At 40.0% G+C, this 20,563-nt stretch overlaps 1 protein-coding gene across 1 annotated transcript; it reads left to right on the forward strand.

Annotated features, from left to right (window-relative positions):
• Positions 1-365: 365 nt before the first annotated feature.
• Positions 366-20,282, forward strand: LOC121372070 (cilia- and flagella-associated protein 36-like). Its single transcript, XM_041498329.1, has 7 exons — positions 366-520; positions 3,347-3,467; positions 5,998-6,062; positions 15,339-15,449; positions 17,554-17,775; positions 18,575-18,845; positions 20,078-20,282. The coding sequence occupies exons 2-7, from the start codon at positions 3,362-3,364 to the stop codon at positions 20,089-20,091; spliced, it is 789 nt and encodes a 262-aa protein (XP_041354263.1). The 5' UTR covers positions 366-520; positions 3,347-3,361; the 3' UTR covers positions 20,092-20,282.
• The last annotated feature ends 281 nt before the right edge of the window (positions 20,283-20,563 follow it).

Below are 20,563 nucleotides of genomic sequence, written 5' to 3' on the forward strand. Positions count from 1 at the left end.
CAACAATTAATGTAATTTTTATTTATTATCAATTTTTAGAGAAATAAGGTCCTTAAATCAGTGACAGTATGCCTTTAAATTGTGTGTGCATAATTATATTAAATAACCTTTATAAGACAGGTGGGTGTTATACAAGATGTCTTTTACAGGCAGTTCCGCTGTATTTACATTATCGAAAAAAATCCAGAACATACAAAAGAATGTTCTACCATCAAATAATACTTGTATTCGTTTGCTTAGTGTTTTATACTCACGGGTGATCTCTATCGACGTATTGTAGAGCTTGATCAATTTGCTTCCTTTGCAACTATTACGCTGTGTGATGAACACGTACAACAAATAGATCGCACTAAGCTTGTTTTTTTTATCTGTTTTGTCTTTCCCTGGATTATTTATCTCTGTGTTATGACAACGGTACAACTTGTGGTGTCCTCGAGTGAGTTTTGATTCCAGTACTTCAAGTTCAGAACAGTCACTGTTCCGAGGGCTGCAGACACGACACGAATCGTTAACACAACAGGTGAGCTCATTTTGGTATCTGTCACAGAATCATAATTGGTGTGTTTCCTAGCTTGATTTAGCATGGTGCGACATCATGCTACAATAGTCTAGCGCCATCTTGCCTTAATCAGCGCTATGCCGCCCTGAGATTACACAACTTTTTTTTCTTCAATAATTAATTCTAAAATTGACTTCATAAAACACTCAGAAAATGTATTATTAATTAATAAAATATATCTGTTATACATTTTGCCATTCATTTGTTAAAGCAAGTGCATTTACTTTTATTTCAATTAATTTCTTTTTTTTCTTTTTTCTTTTTTAATGCGCATTAGCGCATTAAAATAAAAAGTAAGCTGATATTAACGTAATACGGTAGGTTTTTTTTTCAACTCTAAGGCTCATTCACGTGTAAAATATAATAAATATCCCGAAATGTATAAGAAATTAATTTGATCATTAGGTAAGCTATAGCCTACTGTTATTTTTTAACCTACGATACCAGTACTCAGGCACAGTGGTGGTGCGTGGTATCGGGGGTCTGAACCCCTCCCTGCGCAAACTAATTTTATATTTTTAAAATGTATTTTCTGGAGCAGCATGTCTCGACCCCATAGAAATTTCACTCGCCATAGTGTAGACCTGAATACTTATATAGTTCTGTTTTCTGTTGTTTTTTCTCTTTTTCTTTTTTAAGAGTTAATGTTTGTTTTGTTTAACGACACCACTAGAGCACACTGGTATATTAATCATCGGCTATTGGATGTCAAACATTTGGTAATATTGACATATAGACTTAGAGAGGAAACCCTCTACATTTTTCCATTAGTAGCAAGGAATATTTTATGTGTACCATCCCACAGACAGGATAGCACATGCCACGACTTTGATATACCAGTCGTGATGCACTGGCTGGAACGAGAAATAGCCCAATGGGCCCACCGACGGGGATCGATCCCAAACCCACCGCGCATCAAGCGAGCTCTTTACCACTGGGCCAAGTCCCCCCATCTTGTATGTTAGTGCCTAAATTCTATTGTTATCGTGATTGTTCTCGAGTTCGGCTTTTTGTAAGATTATTGTGATTTTAGTACAAGAGATCTCTTCTACGCCATGTCCTGGCTTTCATTGCAGGAGATGGTACAGTGCTCGCCTGAGGTGCGAGGGGTTGTGACTCGGTTTCCTGAGGTGGACCTGTCGGTTTTGTCCCTCCCCCTTCCCCCAGATTCAGCCAGTGTCGTGGCATGTGTGTTCGTGTCTAATGGAAAATGTATACAAAATATGTCTTAAGGTAGTGAAAGTTTGCGTATAAATCTTTTATAGGTTACACAAAAACAAATTCAGGTAACCTATTGCGTTTTTATGTAACCCGTCATGAACATTGATGTCATAAATTCAATGCGCGAACGAAAAAAAAAATGGATTACGCAAACTCTACTTACGCGAGCGTAACGCGAACGAAACTATTGCTCTCGCAATTTTCAGACAGGTCTTCGGTAGGAATAGCCTATGTGACGGGAACGGGTTTCTTGTCTGTTTCTATCGCGATACTTTTTCTTTCTTTTTTCCCCCCCCCCCCCCCCCCCCCCCCCCCCCCCCCGCCCAATGTCTATTCTGTTTTCTTTCCAATGGTTTTTTTCTTATCTATTATTCATTACGTGTACGGTTATAATCAATGGGACACAATATATACTGATATAAACTTATACTGCATTGTGCAATGCATAATAAAACTAAGAATGCCGCAAATGCGGATAACATTTCCCACTAGTTGTGTATGTTATTATTTATGAAGTGTAATCTACGCGAATCTCTGTTAAGTCTTGTTTTGGTTTTTATTATGAATAGTTGTACAGATACCACTCCCAATACTAAGAGACAATTATAAGAAAAGCTAAATAATGCATATATCGTGTGAGCATGTCTCGTTTTTTTTTTCTTTTTCTAATCAACCGTTTAGCTTTTCCACCATACCTTCGTGGTGCAGACTGTGATCGATTGCTTCAGTATAAAGTGAGATAATTTTACTCTTTTTTTATCAACTTGTTTTATTTTGTATGACTTGATTATGGGTGTTATGGAGTGGTGTGAATCAGAGCTGGTTTATCCTCGTAGCACATATGAACACGTTCTATGGACTCCCCGTTTCAGGAGGCCCCGCGGTGATGTGTACATTTATTTTCCCCGGGTCATTTTTCCCATCTCCCCGAGGGGGTTGAAAAATATATAACCCTGGAAGGGGCCCCCGCTGTTATTTGTGCTACAGGCCCCGCGGATCCTGAAACCGGCTCTGGTGCGGATAGAACAAATTACTACCATCCCACCAACGATGTATTCATTTTCTCAAATGGTCCTTAGCTTAACTTCTAGTTGGTGAAGCCTGAGTGAGTGCTCCGCAAGGCTCAATGGGTAGGTGTAAACCACTTGCACCGACCAGTGATCCATAACTGGTTCAACAAAGGCCATGGTTTGTGCTATCCTGCCTGTGGGAAGCGCAGATAAAATATCCCTTGCTGCTAATCGGAAAGAGTAGCCCATGTAGTGGCGACAGCGGGTTTCCTCTCAAAATCTGTGTGGTCCTTAATCATATGTCTGACGTCATATAACCGTAAATAAAATGTGTTGAGTGCGTCGTTAAATAAAACATTTTTTTCTTTTTTTTTCTTTGGTGAAGCATATACTCTAGATCATTATTCAGTTATACAATACAAAACAGTGAGGGATGGTAGATCTGACCAGACACTGGGTATCAGAGATCTACAGTTTGTACAAACAAATCGACAACTTGCTAAAATTTAGATCAATTCGTTACTCTGGCTTGACCCTTCTGTTTGATTTTCACCAGGATTCTACGCTCACAATGGGATCCAGGACCAATGAACGATATGTGAACCAACTGATACAATTTCTCAAAAGCTATTACTTTCAGTATCCGATAAAGAAGTTCATGGACAAATATTGTACTGGTAAGATAAATGTTTCATTTTCCTTTCACTCTGCCACGGGGATCCTATAATACCCGTAACTGAATGAAACACGATTGTCCAAATATCTCTCCTAACTGTATATCTATTAGATCTCTCTGTAACAGGCAGTTATACCCGCTGGCTCGTCTAGGTATGATCAGAGATAAGATCTTATATAAAGTATATATTATATGGCACGTTTAGTTCACTAGAAAACACAACAAAAACACAATACACTTTGGAATCTGTATTAACCTACGCTGACAAATGTACTGCCGCAGTAGTTAATTAACAACAACAAATAATAACAACCCAGAACTGATCACTTAATTAGTTAATCTCTAGGTGTCTAGTTTACACAATATGCTAATCACTTCACCGTGACACAACACCCACACGTGTGATAATTGAGAAACGCTTCCAGGAGAACTTAATTAATAAAGGAATTACAACTCTATTCCTAACTGGTTAATTTTTAATTAACCCTTACTACTCGTTCAGTAACGTGTGATAATTGAGAAACGCTTCCAGGAGAACTTAATTAATAAAGGAATTACAACTCTATTCCTAACTGGTTAATTTTTAATTAACCCTTAACTACTCATTCAGTAACCTAGTAACACAGAATTAATACTGGTACCTGTCACAATAAAGAAACTAACCTACAGTTTACCTAGGTCCTCTAGGATGACTGGCTAAGCTTTATATATTTATTTAGACAGCGAGCCTACAGTTTACTGCGTCAGATGACCGGCAGCACCGTCTAAATACTATTGGTATAATACAGTATTAAAATATTTAAAGTCACATCAATCACATCAAGGTTATACAACAGAGCAGAAATAATATATAATTACCACGTCCGGGCTGAACTCATATATTTCGTTCAGTGGACGACGTCCGTTTCCCCTGCAGCTTCCTATGTTTCTCCCCGATATCTCTAAAACCCTAGCTATTTATCATAAAAATCCGAATATCGCCTGGGGGTACATCGCGGCACCGAATCCCTACAAGTGCTATTTCCACAGAGACCAAGCAGTATTTTTTTTCTCAGATGGTCAGACTTAATGTCGCCAGTTCGCTAGAGATTCCATGGTCGCGCGGAGGTATTACGTAACTACTGGCCACATGGCCTCCGCACCTAGGCTGGGTGTGTATAAGAAACTGCACACGGCCGTCGCGCAGAGGTATCACGTAACAAAGTACCCACCTAGGCTTAGTGCATATTGGAACTGCACACGGCCCTCTAAAACAATTAATATCGCCACAGGCGAAAACAAAATTAAGAGCATGTTCCGTCACACACTCGTATAAAAACAAATATATGTATTATTAGTCCCTTACCGGTCCAACCGAAGGGGACTATAGGTTTCGTCCCCGCCTTTCTATCTGTACGTGTGTCCGTCTGTCCGTCCGTCTGTCACACATATAGCTTTCCGGATGTTTTTGGGTTTTTTCACAATGCCTCGAAATATTGACCTGACATTTTGTGTATAGCTTTATCATGTACTGTTACAGATCACGTTTGACTTTCATGGCAATTTATACATTTTTCACACTTATGGCTCTTGAACTTAGAATATATGAAGATTTTTTTCCCGGACTTTTTGTTTTGCAATGCCAAAATATATTGAGATGAAATTTTTTACATAGCTTTATCATCTACTGTTACAGATCAAGTTTAACTTTCCTGGCGATTTACCAATTTTTCACAGAGTTACGGCCCTTGAACGTAGGGGATACGAAATTGCTTTATTCTCGGTGGGGGACTTGTATTGTTTCAGCAGTACTTTCAGAATGATTGTTTCAAAAGCTACAAACTATACCACAGTTAAATAAAGGTGATTTTCTAGCATACCAGATAACATGAAATCTACAGAAATACGTTAAAAGCCGAAAAAGCACACCCGAGAAGTATATTCTTTATGCTAAATTCGACTTGGGCAGAGCTTAACCAATGCCCATTTAAACACACTATTTCAGTGTATAATCAAGGTGAACAGAGAAGTGTGTGTGTTAATATTTTACAACTTCAGTATAGTGCAGGTGGTCATTAGTGCTTTATTTTTAATTATGTACGTTTTCAGCCCATTAAACACAAAATAATTCCAAGGCTGTAGCTAGGATTTTTTGTTTCCGGGGGGGGGGGGGGGGGGGGGGGGCAACTGAGTAGTTAATAGGCTAAAACTCCTTAAACGGTTAAGAAGAGAATTTTCTTAAGTTTTTATAACATTTCCGGATTTTGCCCCCCCCTTGCCCCCCCCCCCCCCCCTCCCACCCGCTAGCTACGGCCCTGAATTCTACAGTCCGAGACAAAAGACACCTGGATCTGTAGTAACATATATCTGCAAAATAACCCTGGGTATTGTTTTAGATAATCATAATTATGATTATAATTATAATTATTATATTTTCTGTTTATGTAAAATTTAGTTGAAGTTTGAATTTGAACGTCTGGACATGTAGTTTAAATTTTTCAAATTAAACTGTTTTCCTACATTATTGCTTGACAATTTTAAATTATTTTCAGAATTTGATGCAACAGATATGGAAAATCCAGAATATGTTAAACTTCACGAAGAGTACAGAATGTTGGTAAGACTCGTAAAACAATCGTATAACATTGGTGTCTGACTTTACCCACTTATGTAAATATGGCATCGAAAGAGAGAGAGAGAGAGAGAGAGAGAGAGAGAGAGAGAGAGAGAGAGAGAGAGAGAGAGAGAGAGAGAGAGAGAGAGAGAGAGAGAGAGAGAGAGAGAGAGAGACAGAGAGAGAGGAGGAAAGTGCAATTTCATATAAGATAAACGGGATCGGATGCAGGATATTTCTTGGGGGGGGGGGGGGGGGATCCAAAGAGCACAAGCGGTATTCCAAACTACACTAACATACATTTGGTAGAGGATTGTTATTGTAGAAGTTCGGGGGAGGGTCCGCTCCCCCAGTACCTTTATGTGGATTCGCGCCAGCCTAAATAAACAGTCATTCAAAGTCTTAATTACTCGAACACGCACCGATTCTTCTTCTTTTCGTTCACTTTAATCATGACTGTCGAATCCTAAATAGATTGCTTTTCCAACTTAAAGGCGCAGACCCTAGTTTTAGCCCGTAAAAATGGACGCCATGTTTGGTTAAGGTACAAACCTATAACACATTTGTATAACGTTACAACAGAGTGAAACAAGAGCCTGTGAAGTTGAAACGGTGAAATACCGTTAAAAATAGACTAAAACTCGATTCCATAACTCCACAGCATTTACCTTTCGACCGACCGTTCAAAATTGCGCTAAATTCCCTAAATCAAAATTGCGCACCCTTTTTTCTTTGGCATTTAACTGCTCCATTCAAATTCCATAGCACCACCACCACCCCCACCCGCCTGCTACCGATTTGATCGGGCTGCTGGTGCTCCCTTGCACCTGCCAGTGCAGGCGGTCCTTCCTCTCCCCTTCCCCCACCTTTTCTGTCATGGACGGAGGAGCCGGCCATAGGCCGGCTCTTGCGCCCACGACAGGCGTGCGCTACAACAGCTTGTTCTGAATGTGCACGTAAAACCCTATGACATGTATCACGGGGATTCTATAATACCCGTAACTGAATAAAACACGATTGTCCAAATATCTCTCCTAACTGTATATCTATTAGATCTCTCTGTAACAGGCATGTATATACCCGCTTTGGCTCGTCTAGGTATGATCAGAGATAAGATCTTATATAAAGTATATATTATTATAGCACGTTTAGTTCACTAGAAAACACAACAAAAACACAATACACTTTGGAATCTGTATTAATCTACGCTGACAAATGTACTGCCGCAGTAGTTAATTAATAACAACAATAATAACAACCCAGAACTGATCACTTAATTAGTTAATCTCTAGGTGTCTAGTTTACACAATATGCGAATCACTTCACCGTGACACAACACCCACACGTGTGATAATTGAGAACGCTTCCAGGGGAACTTAATTAATAAAGGAATTACAGCTCTATTCCTAACTGGTTAATTTTTAATTAACCCTTAACTACTCATTCAGTAACCTTGTAACACATAATTAATACTGTACCTATCCCAATAAAGACAATAACCTACAGTTTACCTAGGTCTTCTAGGATGACTGGCTAAGCTTTATATTACCAAATACTCGTATAAATATAGAACAGTAAGACTACGATTTACTTCGTCAGATGACCGAAGACACTGTCTAAAGAATATTGGTATAATACAGTATTAAAATATTTAAGTTGCCCATCTGGCTAAGTGCAATTTGGAACTGCACACGGCCTTCTAAAACAATTAATAATTAAGAGCATGTACCGTCACACACCCCCACCTCAAAAAGGATATTTCCTCTGCTCTAGGAATAGGGAAATATACTACATTAAAACAAAAAGGTGCGTTAACCGACGCATACGGGCATTTATAACACATGTAATAATAAGGTAACTACCAGTAATCACACTGAGTCTCTGAGTCCCTGGTATACAAATAAAATATATAAAAACAAAACAGAAATCAAGAATGTCAACACATTATCATAACGTTCAACTTCGGGACAGGGCATCATCGATTACATTGGATGTGCCCTTGATATGTTCAATGGTAATTGGGTATTCTTGCAGAAGAAGACTCCACCTCAAAACTCTCTGGTTGGTGGCTTTCATTCTGTGAATGAAGGTAAGGGATTATGATCAGTAAAGACCACCACTTGGTGCACTGCCGATTTTACGTAGATCTGAAAATGCTTCAGAGCTTGTACCATGGCCAAAGCTTCCTTCTCTATAGTAGAATAGTTCACCTGGTGTTTGTCAAACTTTTTCGAGAAGAAACTTACAGGATGTTCCAGTCCATTTTCATCTTCTTGGAACAGCACAACTCCAGCTCCCACGTCACTGGCATCCACAGCTAGCTTGAACGGCATTCGGTAGTCTGGTGCTGCCATCACGGCCAAAGCTTCCTTCTCTATAGTAGAATAGTTCACCTGGTGTTTGTCAAACTTTTCGAGAAGAAACTTACAGGATGGTCCAGTCCATTTTCATCTTCTTGGAACAGCACAACTCCAGCTCCCACGTCACTGCCATCCACAGCTAGCTTGAACGGCATTCGGTAGTCTGGTGCTGCCATCACGGGAGACGAGGAGAGCATCTGCTTGAGACAATTGAATTACTTCTCGCATTCATCTGACCACTGGAACTTCGTTTCCTTCTTTAGCAGCGATGTGATGGGGGCCGCTACCGTCGCAAATCTAGCACAGAAACGACGATAATAACCGGCCATACCAAGGAACCGGCGAACTTCACGACGGTTGGTCGGTGCAGGGTACTGGCTGATGCTTAGTGTCTTGGCCTGCAGTGGGGCGACGCAACCATGTCCAACAGTATGACCTAAGTAGGTCACTGAAGCTCTCACGAATTCACATTTGCCCAGGTTCACAGTCAAGTTAGCTTTCTGTAGGCGACTGAATATTTGTTCTAGCCCGGTTAAATGTTCATCCCAAGTGTCGGTGGCTAACACCACATCGTCCAGATATTCACTGACGTTTTCTAGGTCTGATAACACCTGGTTCATCATCTTTTGAAAGGCAGCAGGGGCAGTCTTCAAACCAAACGGCATCACTCGGAATTGGAAGAGGCCGTCAGGTGTGATGATCGCCAGAATGTCCTTAGCTTCCTCCGTTAACGGAATGGCATAAAAACCCTTCAGTAGGTCCAATTTGGTGATGTATTGCGCGTGTCCAACTCGGTCGATGCAATCGTCAAGGCAGGGTAGAGGGTAGGCATCTGCCTTGATGAGTTGATTCACGCGACGTAGGTCAGCGCACACCCGGAAACTGTTATCTCCCTTTTGAATCAGAATAACAGGTGATGCCCACTGACTGTTTGATGGTTCCAGAATGTCGTGTTCCAACATGTAATCTATCTCTTTTTTTAGTGCCGCACGTTTTACAGGATTTATTCGATAGGCATGCTGTCGAATTGGTGTAGCGTTGGGTTCCAAGCGCACATCCTGGATTAAAGTATTGGTAACCGTTGGAAAGTCCTGACAAATAGAAACATTGTCTTGTATCAACGTAGTCAGCTTTGCTCGCAGGGGGCTGTCAAGGTGCTGTAGATAGGAACTCAAGTCTGCTAGAATCTGGCTGTTGGTTAATTTGATCTCTGCAGTCTTGACGTCATCACAGGAAATTGAGTGACTCTCAATTTGGACAGGCAACACTGGAACTATCGGCAGTCTGTCAAAATAACCTTTTAGCAAATTGATGTGACAATACCTACTTTTCCTAACCCTATCAGGAGTGTTTATCACATACCCTGTCTCATTAACCCGTTTGTGCACAACATAGGGACCGAAATACCTGTTCTATAATGAACCCCGTTTAATGGGAAGGTACAACAGCACTTTATCCCCTGGTTTAAATTCCCGACTCTTAGCCTTCCTATCAAACACTGATTTTATTTTGCTCTGAGCATAGCTCAGATGCTTCCTAGCCAGTTCGGTCGCCTGCCACAACCTATCTCTAACTCTCCCTACATAAATCAGCAGGTTTTCGGCATTATTCTTGTCTAACCAAATATCTTTTACCAATTTGAGAGGGCCTCGGGCTGAATGCCCATAGACCAACTCAAATGGGGTGAATCCTAAGGATTCTTGCTTAGCATCCCGTGCTGCGAACAACTCGAAAGGAATTGACTGGTCCCAGTCAGTACCATTGTCGAAACAATGGCAGCGGAGCATACTTTTCATGCTCTGGTGGAAACGTTCTATGGCGCCCTGGCTCTCAGGGTGGAATGCAGCAGAACGAATCTGTCGTATATCTAACATAGACAGTACTTGCTGGATTAACTTGCTCATAAAGTTCGTACCCCGGTCGCTTTGAATTTCACCTGGTAAACCCGTGTACGTGAAGTACTTAAGCAGCGCACTAGCTACAACAGACGCAGTAACCTTCCTTAAGGGAATCGCCTCTGGAAAACGCGTAGTTAAGCACATAATTGTTAACAAGAATTGGTTGCCTGAACGCGTTTTCGGTAATGGCCCCACGACATCTATCAACACTTTTGAAAAAGCTTCCCCAACTATGGGAACCTTCTGCAGTGGATAGGGAGGAATTAGCTGATTTGGTTTGCCCACAACCTGACACACATGACATGACATACAATGCTTACTGACATCTGCAAACAGTCCCTTCCAATAAAACTCTGAGGCAAGTTTACTATGAGTTTTATTCCGCCCTAAGTGGCCAGCAAACACGTCCTCATGTGCTAACAATAACAATGACGGACGGTACTTAGAGGGCACCACAATTCTACATCCTGTCACACATTCCTCACTATCAGGCACAACCTTTTCCACACTCTTATTCATTAACACTCCCATGTCCATATAATACCCTGACATCTGATCCTCCATCTCACCCTCAGTTAACAATGTAGTGCGAGCTGCCAACAAACTTGGATCAGCCCCCTGCTCTAGAATAACTCTTGTCTATTACAAGGTAAGTCCCCCCTGTCAAACACAACTGGTTCATTTCCCCTCTGCGGGAGATCAACAGGTTCCACCACATTTAATTCCTCAGTTGACTTATCTACCATTTTACTGATAACCTCATCCACTCCAATTTCATGGCTCACACACGTATCAGACAAATCACAAATATCCTCTGGGTCTCGTGCTAACCTACTGACCATAGCCCTAGTCATTACACACGCAGGATATCTAGTCTCATCAACCTCACACTCTTCTATGGGTAAAGGGCTGTCTTCAATTAACAATTGGTCACATTGCGGCTGACAACATTGACTAGTCAAATCATTACCCAACAAAACTCCTATGTTTTCAAAAGGCAAGTCCTTCACAACACCCATAATGACTGGTCCCGTCACAAACTTCGAACACAAGAAAACCTTATGTAACCTGACAACCATATTTTCTCCAGTAACCGAGGTTAAAGCCAAACTACGTCCTGTATCTGAATTCTCAATACCAGCTAAAAACTCTTGCGTGATCAGACTCTGACTACACCCGGTATCTCTATAGATTGATATTGCCTTAGGACTCAATTCTTGTTTCACATCACAAACCATACCAGTGGACACATACGGGTTTACTTTCTCTGCCATGGGACTAACCATTAACTCTCTCGCTAACGGAGCTGACCTCACTAAACCGACCACTTGCGCATTATCGCGTCTCCTTTTAAAACAGTCCCCGACAAGATGGTTATCCTTTTTACAGTAACTGCAATGTGGACGAAAAGTTCGTGCATTGGCTGATAATGAGGGTTTATCCTTACTTTGCCCACCAGGTGCATTCCTTGCCTGACTAGCTGACCAACTAGAAGACTCTCCCCGATAGTTACTTTCCCGGGAAAAACCTGGCTGAAATTTCTTCTTATCACTCTGTTGTAAAGAGCTACCCTGTACTGCCTGAGCTTTGTGTATTAACACGTAATCATCTGCCACTATGCCTGCCTCCTCTATCTTTTTGACATCACGATCCTCTAAATGAATACGTAAGCTAACTGGTAATCCATTTTTAATGTCCTGTAAGATCAACAACTCCCGTAACTCGGTATATGACTCTACCTGATGAGACACCACCCATTTATCAAACATCCCTGCCTTCTTAGCCACAAACTCACTATAAGACTGACCCTGCGTTTTTCTCAACTCGCTATACCGTAAACGATAATCCTCAGGTCGTAATTCATACGCCCTCAACACTGCCGCCTTAACTAGGTCGTACTGACTTGCTCGCTCCTCACTCATTGAATTATAAGCTACACTAGCCTTCCCCTCAAACTTAGACACGGCTAACAATGTCCACTTAGACTGCGGCCAATTTAGCTGCTTAGCGGCCCGTTCAAAAAGTTGAAAGAACATGTCTACCTCCTGATCATCAAATACCGGCACTGATCTATAAGCCTCCGACATGTTAAAACCATTTCCTGCCTCTCGTCTAACTTCTTCAGTATTCAACTTTAACTCATGTTCCACTTTTAATTTTTCTAACTGGAATTCTCTATCCCTATCTCTCTCTTCTGTACCCCTCTCTTCTCTTTTCTCTCTCTCTCTCTCTCTCTCTATCCCTATCTTCTTTTTCTCTATCTCTATCTTCTCTTTCTCTCTCCCTCTCTCTATCCCTCTCTTCCCTTTCTCTCTTCTATCATCTTTCTCTCTATCCCTCTCTTCTCTCTCTCTCTCTCTCTCTCTATCTCTCTCTCTATCTTCTCTATCTATCTCTCTATCTAATGCACATTCTTCTCTTTCGTACTCAAGCTTTTTAAAAGCTAATTGTTGTTCCACACTTAACTCATTTATCCCTATCTCTGGAACAATCTCTCTGTCTTCCATAACAGGACTATCACCAAAAACTTCCTGGATAATAATTGTCCTTATTTCTCCTAAGGTTTTAGCTGATGTTAAATCAATTTCTCGCTCACCCGCGATTTCAACTAACTCGGCCTTACGTGCTCGCTTAATCTCCACTACACTGAGCGTAGGCCTATCCAGCAAATTCTTATCCATGTTTAGATATGACGCACTTATTATTAATTAATTTTCTAGTGAACAACGTTGCTACTTCTAGTTATTTGTAAAAATAATTTATAAAGCCCCCATTTACAAACAATACTTTTTTAAATATGCATGTCCCGTTTCAGATCCCGGACAAGCGCCCCAATTTTCTACTCCTGTCACGGGGATTCTATAATACCCGTAACTGAATAAAACACGATTGTATATACCCGCTTTGGGTCGTCTAGGTATGATCAGAGATAAGATCTTATATAAAGTATATATTATTATAGCACGTTTAGTTCACTAGAAAACACAACAAAAACACAATACACTTTGGAATCTGTATTAATCTACGCTGACAAATGTACTGCCGCAGTAGTTAATTAATAACAACAATAATAACAACCCAGAACTGATCACTTAATTAGTTAATCTCTAGGTGTCTAGTTTACACAATATGCGAATCACTTCACCGTGACACAACACCCACACGTGTGATAATTGAGAACGCTTCCAGGGGAACTTAATTAATAAAGGAATTACAGCTCTATTCCTAACTGGTTAATTTTTAATTAACCCTTAACTACTCATCCAGTAACCTTGTAACACAGAATTAATACTGGTACCTATCCCAATAAAGACAATAACCTACAGTTTACCTAGGTCTTATAGGATGACTGGCTAAGCTTTATATTACCAAATACTCGTATAAATATAGAACAGTAAGACTACGATTTACTTCGTCAGATGACCGAAGACACTGTCTAAAGAATATTGGTATACAGTATTAAAATATTTAAAGTCACATCAATCACATCAAGGTTATACAACAGAGCAGAAATAATATATATTTACCAAAGTCCCGTCTGAACTAATATAGATCGTTCAGTGGACGACGTCCGTGATCCCCTGGAGCCTTCCTAGTTCTCCTCGATATCTAAAAAAAACCTAGCTATTTATTATAAATCGAATATCGCCTGGGGGTACATCGCGGCACCGAATCTTATCATGTGAGTTTCCACCACGAACAGAGTCGGTATATTTTCTCTGATCGTCAGACTGGCTGTCGCCATTCCGCGAGCAATCCCCTGGCCATAAACAGCACTACCGGAGATATTACGTAACTACTAGTCACATGGCCTCCACACCTGCTCTGGGTGTGTATTACAAAAGCTCGATGACCGTCGCGCAGAAGTATTACGTAACAAGTTGCCCACCTGGCTAAGTGCAATTTGGAACTGCACGCGGCCTTCTAAAACAATTAATATCGCCACAGGCGAAATCAAAATTAAGAGCATGTACCGTCACAACATGACATGACATGATTCCATAACTGTTACTTCTCAAAGGCACGTGCGTTTTTAAAAATATAAAACATGCATTTTGTGGTATTAGAAACACCAGAATGACCAGAAAAACTTCGGTTGTACGGAAATGGATAAGCTAAACAATAAAATATAAGTAAAGTTTGATTTCAGTGATCATAAACAGCTCTAATAGTGAAAAATATGCCTCTAGTTGGTGTTTAAAAACTAGGGTCTGTCCCTTAAACGCGTCTGCCCGACATCAGGGTGAACTGAGCGATTTTCGTAATTGTTCTTTGTCACCATGTAATTTTTTTGCCAAGGATACGTAAGCAGTGATTGAACATAATACTACGGCCTCATTGTATTTCCGTTAGCCATTTACGTACACGTACCATTCTTAACACGTATATTAAAACTAGATTTACTAACACGCGTATCCGGTCCGTTTCCGGTTCTGATGCGTATCGTAAAAACAATCGCTCCAGTACATTTGCATTATATATATATATATATATATATATATATATATATATATATATATATATATATATATATATATATATATATTTTTTTTTTTTTTTTTTATTATTTTTTTTTTTTTTATTATTTTTTTTTTTTTTTTTTTTTTTTTTTTTTTTTTTTTTACTAGTATCAAAAATGATATATTTCGTGTAGATTGATGGGACAAAAAAAAGAAAAACAAGAAAAACTAAAATGTTTTATTTAACGACACCACTGGAGCACATTGTTTATTTAATCATCGGCTATTGGATGTCAAAAATTTGGTAATTTTGACTCATAGTCATCAGAGAAAACCCGCGGGTGAAGTAAGAGATATGTGCACTTTCCCACAGACAGTAAAGCACATACCACAGCCTTTGTACAGTTGTGGTGCACTGGTCTGAATGAAAAAAAATGCATGGGACGAGTGCTATAGTTGTGTATTAGGCGATCTGAGATAATAACAAGGTAATCCCTCATAGATAAAACGAGCGGTCATTGATAATGTGTATCTGAGAATTTAAAATAATCTGTTTTTCAGATTGATACATTGCTTGATGCATTCGAAGATGAGTTCGGGTTGATGGACGGGCAACTCATTGAGGCGGTCAGAGATATGAACACACGAGTTACAGACGCTGATGTAGGCAAGGTAATATCATCTCATATCATTGTTAGACGGGACTTTATTATAGGCAAACATCCACATTAAACTGCTACAAACTTTAAGACAACCAAAGATGCATTTGGTATAAATATAGTCATATTATAAGCAAGAAAAAGTAAGTACATATACATGTTCATTGTAATTTGAATAATTGAAATGGCTATAACGTCTGAAAATGAGTTAAAATGTCTACAAATGTAGGATAGTAATTCTAATATCGAAAAATATATACTCTTCAAAAAAAGAAACGCAAAAGGGTACAAATGGGTTATAACTCCGATTTTATGTTTCCTACCGGTTCATGCTTTGTGAATATAAGGTCATTGCATGTCCCAAACACATTCCCACGGTTACATTCGATAAAACGCAGCTACTGTACAATAAAGTTCCAAAATGTGAATATTCGCAAAAACGCAGCCACGTGCAAACCATGTCACCACTGCACGTGCGTTGTCTGCACGTGCAACATGAACACCGACAGTATAAAAGTGCAGGGTGTTCGCTTGCATGGCCTCTGTATCTGGCCGACAGTTGACAATCCAGGACATGCCACGTCTCAGTGAACCGCAGAGAAACAATGCCATCGGCCGACTAGACGCAGGCGAATCCAGAACGGCCGTTGCCAGGGCATTCCATGTGTTCCCAAGCACCATCTCCAGACTGTGGGACCGTTACCAGCAACATGGATCAACACGTGACCTCCCTAGATCCGGTCGACCACGGGTCACTACCCCCGGGCAGGACCGCTACATCCGGGTACGCCACCTTCGGGAACGATTGACTACTGCCACCTCCACAGCCGCAGCAATACCAGGTTTGCGCAGGATATCCGACCAGACCGTACGGAACCGCCTACGTGAGGTAGGAATTCGTGCCAGACGTCCAGTTCGAGGTGTCATCTTAACACCACAACACCGTCGACTCCGACTGCAGTGGTGCCAGATTCATCGACAATGGCCTCAACTGCGATGGAGACAGGTGTGGTTCAGTGACGAGTCCCGATTTCTGCTCCGACGTCATGATGGAAGATGTCGCGTATATAGGCGTCGTGGTGAACGTTATGCGGCAAACTGCGTGCAGGAAGTGGACAGATTCGGCGGGGGTAGTGTCATGGTGTGGCCAGCCATCTCACACACTGGCAGAACTGACCTGGTCCACGTGCAGGGCAACCTGAATGCACAGGGCTACATTGACCAGATCCTCCGGCCACACATCGTTCCAGTTATGGCCAACGCCAACGCAGTGTTCCAACATGACAACGCCAGGCCTCACACAGCACGTCTCACAACGGCTTTCCTACAGAACAACAACATTAATGTCCTTCCTTGGCCATCGATATCACCGGATTTGAACCCAATTGAGCATCTAATGGACGAGTTGGACCGACGCCTCCGACAGCGACAACCACAGCCCCAGACCCTGCCCGAGCTGGCAGCAGCCTTGCAGGCCGAGTGGGCCACCATCCCCCGGGACGTCATCCGTACTCTGGTTGCTTCAATGGGCAGGCGGTGCCAGGCAGTTGTCAACACACGCGGAGGCCACACCCGGTATTGACTCCAGATGACCTTGACCTTGGTGGTGTGTCCTATCACTTACTCACAATGGACTAGAGTGAATTGTGAACAATCCTGCAACATTTGGTAATTATCGGACTCACCATTCAATAATTAAATCAATTCTCCAAATGTTACGACAATGTGGTTTTGCGTTTCTTCTTTTGAAGAGTATATTTATAATCCAAACTACATTTAATTTAAAATAATTAAACATTCAGTTTTTGCTCGTCTTCCTCGTCGTCGTCGTCGTCATCATCATCACCATCATCATCATCATCATCATCATCGTCATCATCATCCATTGGCGTAGGAAGCGGGGGGGGGGGGAGCAGGGAGCATGTGCCCCCCCCCCCCCTTTTTGGCACCTTCCTACGCCACTGTCACCATCATCATCATCATCATCATCATCATCACTGTCAAGAGTTAAAATATATCCAAGTTGTGTAACAAATAAAACATTGTACAATTATTGTCACCACATTACAGTTACAGCGTTTTATAATTCTCTACATAAATAACTGTTTTGCTTCTAGGATTTATACTGGTTAATCCGTGGCGCGGATGACCTTGCTCTATTTACGGCGATGATGATAAGCAGAAATGTGGTTTTTCGAGGCCACGCACTTACTCTACTGGCCAAATACAAGAAAAAGTTGCCGAGTAAAATATTGCCCGAACAGCCATGCTTCATGGATGCTATGTCGACCAAGCAGGAGGATATCATCAACAATTTCTTGGATGTAATCAAGAAAGAGGTAGCGTGACGTTCTACACTATACTGCATGACAATAAAACTGTATTTAGCAAAGTGCATTTTCAAAGTTGCAAATTTGTACATTTGTAACAAATGACAACTACTTAATTGATCCAAAATATAATATTTGTATAATTAAAGACGAATATCAAATTTATAATGTCTTGCCACTCGGCGTAAACAGTGGTTTCCTGGACAATCCTTAACAAAAAATATAAAGTACACAAAAAGCATCCATCACATATCCATTAAAAGAACAGCCAGATATTTGTCAATATGGAGACACAAACTGTTGGTAATCTTTATTGGAATTTTTAAACAATATTTATAAAATAATAGTACATTGTAAATGAAATTATTTTGTTGTAATTGTTTGTGGACATGTAATTTAAGGTATAATCTTTACAGTTCACAAGAAAAATGAATAAATATGTTTGGTAATCATGTAACATTGAGACTATTCCTTTAAGAACAATGCATCTACATCATATACTGAAAACATAGTTTGTAATGGGCCCTTGTATATTTTGGAATACACTTGTATATTAATTAATATTAAGCAGGAATTATTATCATGATTGTTTAGATTAAAGTTTTAATCTGAATTCTGGTTGAAAACTGGGATTGTTATAGTTTGTATCTCTGCGGGTTGGCCATTAACAACTCATGTCACTAAATGTGTATCACAAAATGACGGTAATGTTATGCACATCGTTTCTGAATTGACAATATTTAACGCAAATGGCCACATTTTGCCTCCGAAGTCTAATTTATCTACTGTGAAAACCTCTTATTCACAGAATGCTTACATCCATGAAGACGAAAACCCTGATTCGCAGGTAGAGAGGAGTAACAATCTGAAACAGATGCACAAGAAGATGCTGATTATGAATTCCAAGGAGAGAGTGGAAGGTCTCACGGAGACTCTCAGCCAGCTGTACTGGCCGAGGACGAAGAAGGCGGTGGAAGCAACATTGGATGTCCACTGGGTACCAATAGCGAATAACAAAGAACCCCCAAAAGACAGACTACGAAACGCCATTGCAAAACGTCTGCAAACTGAAGTACTTTGTAAGTTATCAGTACAAGCTAACATTCTTGGTAAAAGGGAGTACTTTGTAAGTTATCAGTACAAGCTAACATTCTTGGTAAAAGGGAGTACTTTGTAACTTATCAGTACAAGCTAACATTCTTGGTAAAAGGGAGTACTTTGTAACTTATCAGTACAAGCTAACATTCTTGGTAAAAGGGAGTACTTTGTAAGTTATCAATACAAACTAAAATTATTGGTAAAATATCAAAGCAAATTAACATTCTTGATCAGATATCATATGTAGTACAAGCAGACATTCCTGGTCAGATCTCAGTGCACACTAAATTTCTTTTCAACATGCACAATGGGTTTTTTTCTTGGTTTTTTTAAAAGAAGTTTATTGACCCCAGACACAAGTATGGTAGTGTCAGGATTGGGGGCCCTTATTTCACAATGTGAAATTCTTAGCATGGAATCGAGGTACGTTAACATTCTTGGAAAAAGACCAGTGCAAGCTAAAATTATTCTCGAACACACTATCCAGCTGACTTGCACCCAGCTGTTAGTAAAAACAAAGTTAAAGTGTGTTTTGTTTAACGATTCCACTAGAGCATATTGATTTATTAATCATCGGCTATTGGAAGTGAAACATTTGGTAATTGTGACATATAGTCATGAGGAAACCCGCTACATTTTTTCATTAGTTAATATTAGCACGGAATCTTTTATATGCACCATACCACAGACATGATAGCACATACCACGGCCTTTGATATACCAGTCGTGTAAACAAAAAATGGAAATAAAAACGTTTACTGTTATCTCTGATTTAATATTAAAAAAAAAAAAAACCATCGTCTGGGTCTGTTTATCTAGCCATTTTCTTACAAAATATCATATTGCTGATATAATAATAAGTTGATTTTAATTTTTTTATTCTTTGGTACATTCAAACTGACGTTTCTTTAGCTAAAATTTACTTTTATTTATATTTATTTCGGAAACAATACCGTACATAACTCTTTGTTTAGCTAGCAACAGACACGTTTCACTTGTCCTTTTTATCATCTTACAACGTCAGTGTTGCCGTCAAGGGCTTTAATAATTGATTTACCGTTACGGCTCAGGGAATATGTCTATATTAATTGATTTTACACTTAACATTGGTCTTGATCTAATATATTTCTATGTTTGTGGAGTATATAGTAGCGCTATGGTAACTTCATAAACATAATTTGTTTCAATTGTATTTGTTTTATAATTGTTTCAGTTCGGACTCCGTAAAGTTTTGGAAAGAGGCCAATGAACATTGGAGATGACAGTAGCAGGATTGGGCTTGAAACACTGTGTTATTCTGTGTTGTGTTGGCAGATTAAATATATGATGTTAGTGTTACAAGGTTTAAGCTGGCACAAAATGACATCCATTGTAGCTTAATTACAAAATATGTGCATAAACATGTGTTAATGCTTGTAGACATAACAGTTTGTTTTGTTTTTCTGACAAAGTATTCATTTTATTTATGACACTTTAGTTTTGTGAATATAATGCAAATTTCACTTCTAGGATAGAAACCATGCTGCATCTGAAACGTTCGATTCGTGCGTACATAACAACTTGTAATACATGTATGTGTATTCTCACACCAACAAACTAGCCGATTTTTCATATATTCTACAACAGCCAATCAAAAGACAGAAATGGAAAGCACAAAAGTACCTTCAGTATTCAATTCTGCAGAAGACCTTTGACTAAT

Source organism: Gigantopelta aegis, chromosome 4 (assembly GCF_016097555.1).
Source record: "Gigantopelta aegis isolate Gae_Host chromosome 4, Gae_host_genome, whole genome shotgun sequence".
NCBI lineage: Eukaryota > Metazoa > Mollusca > Gastropoda > Neomphalida > Peltospiridae > Gigantopelta > Gigantopelta aegis.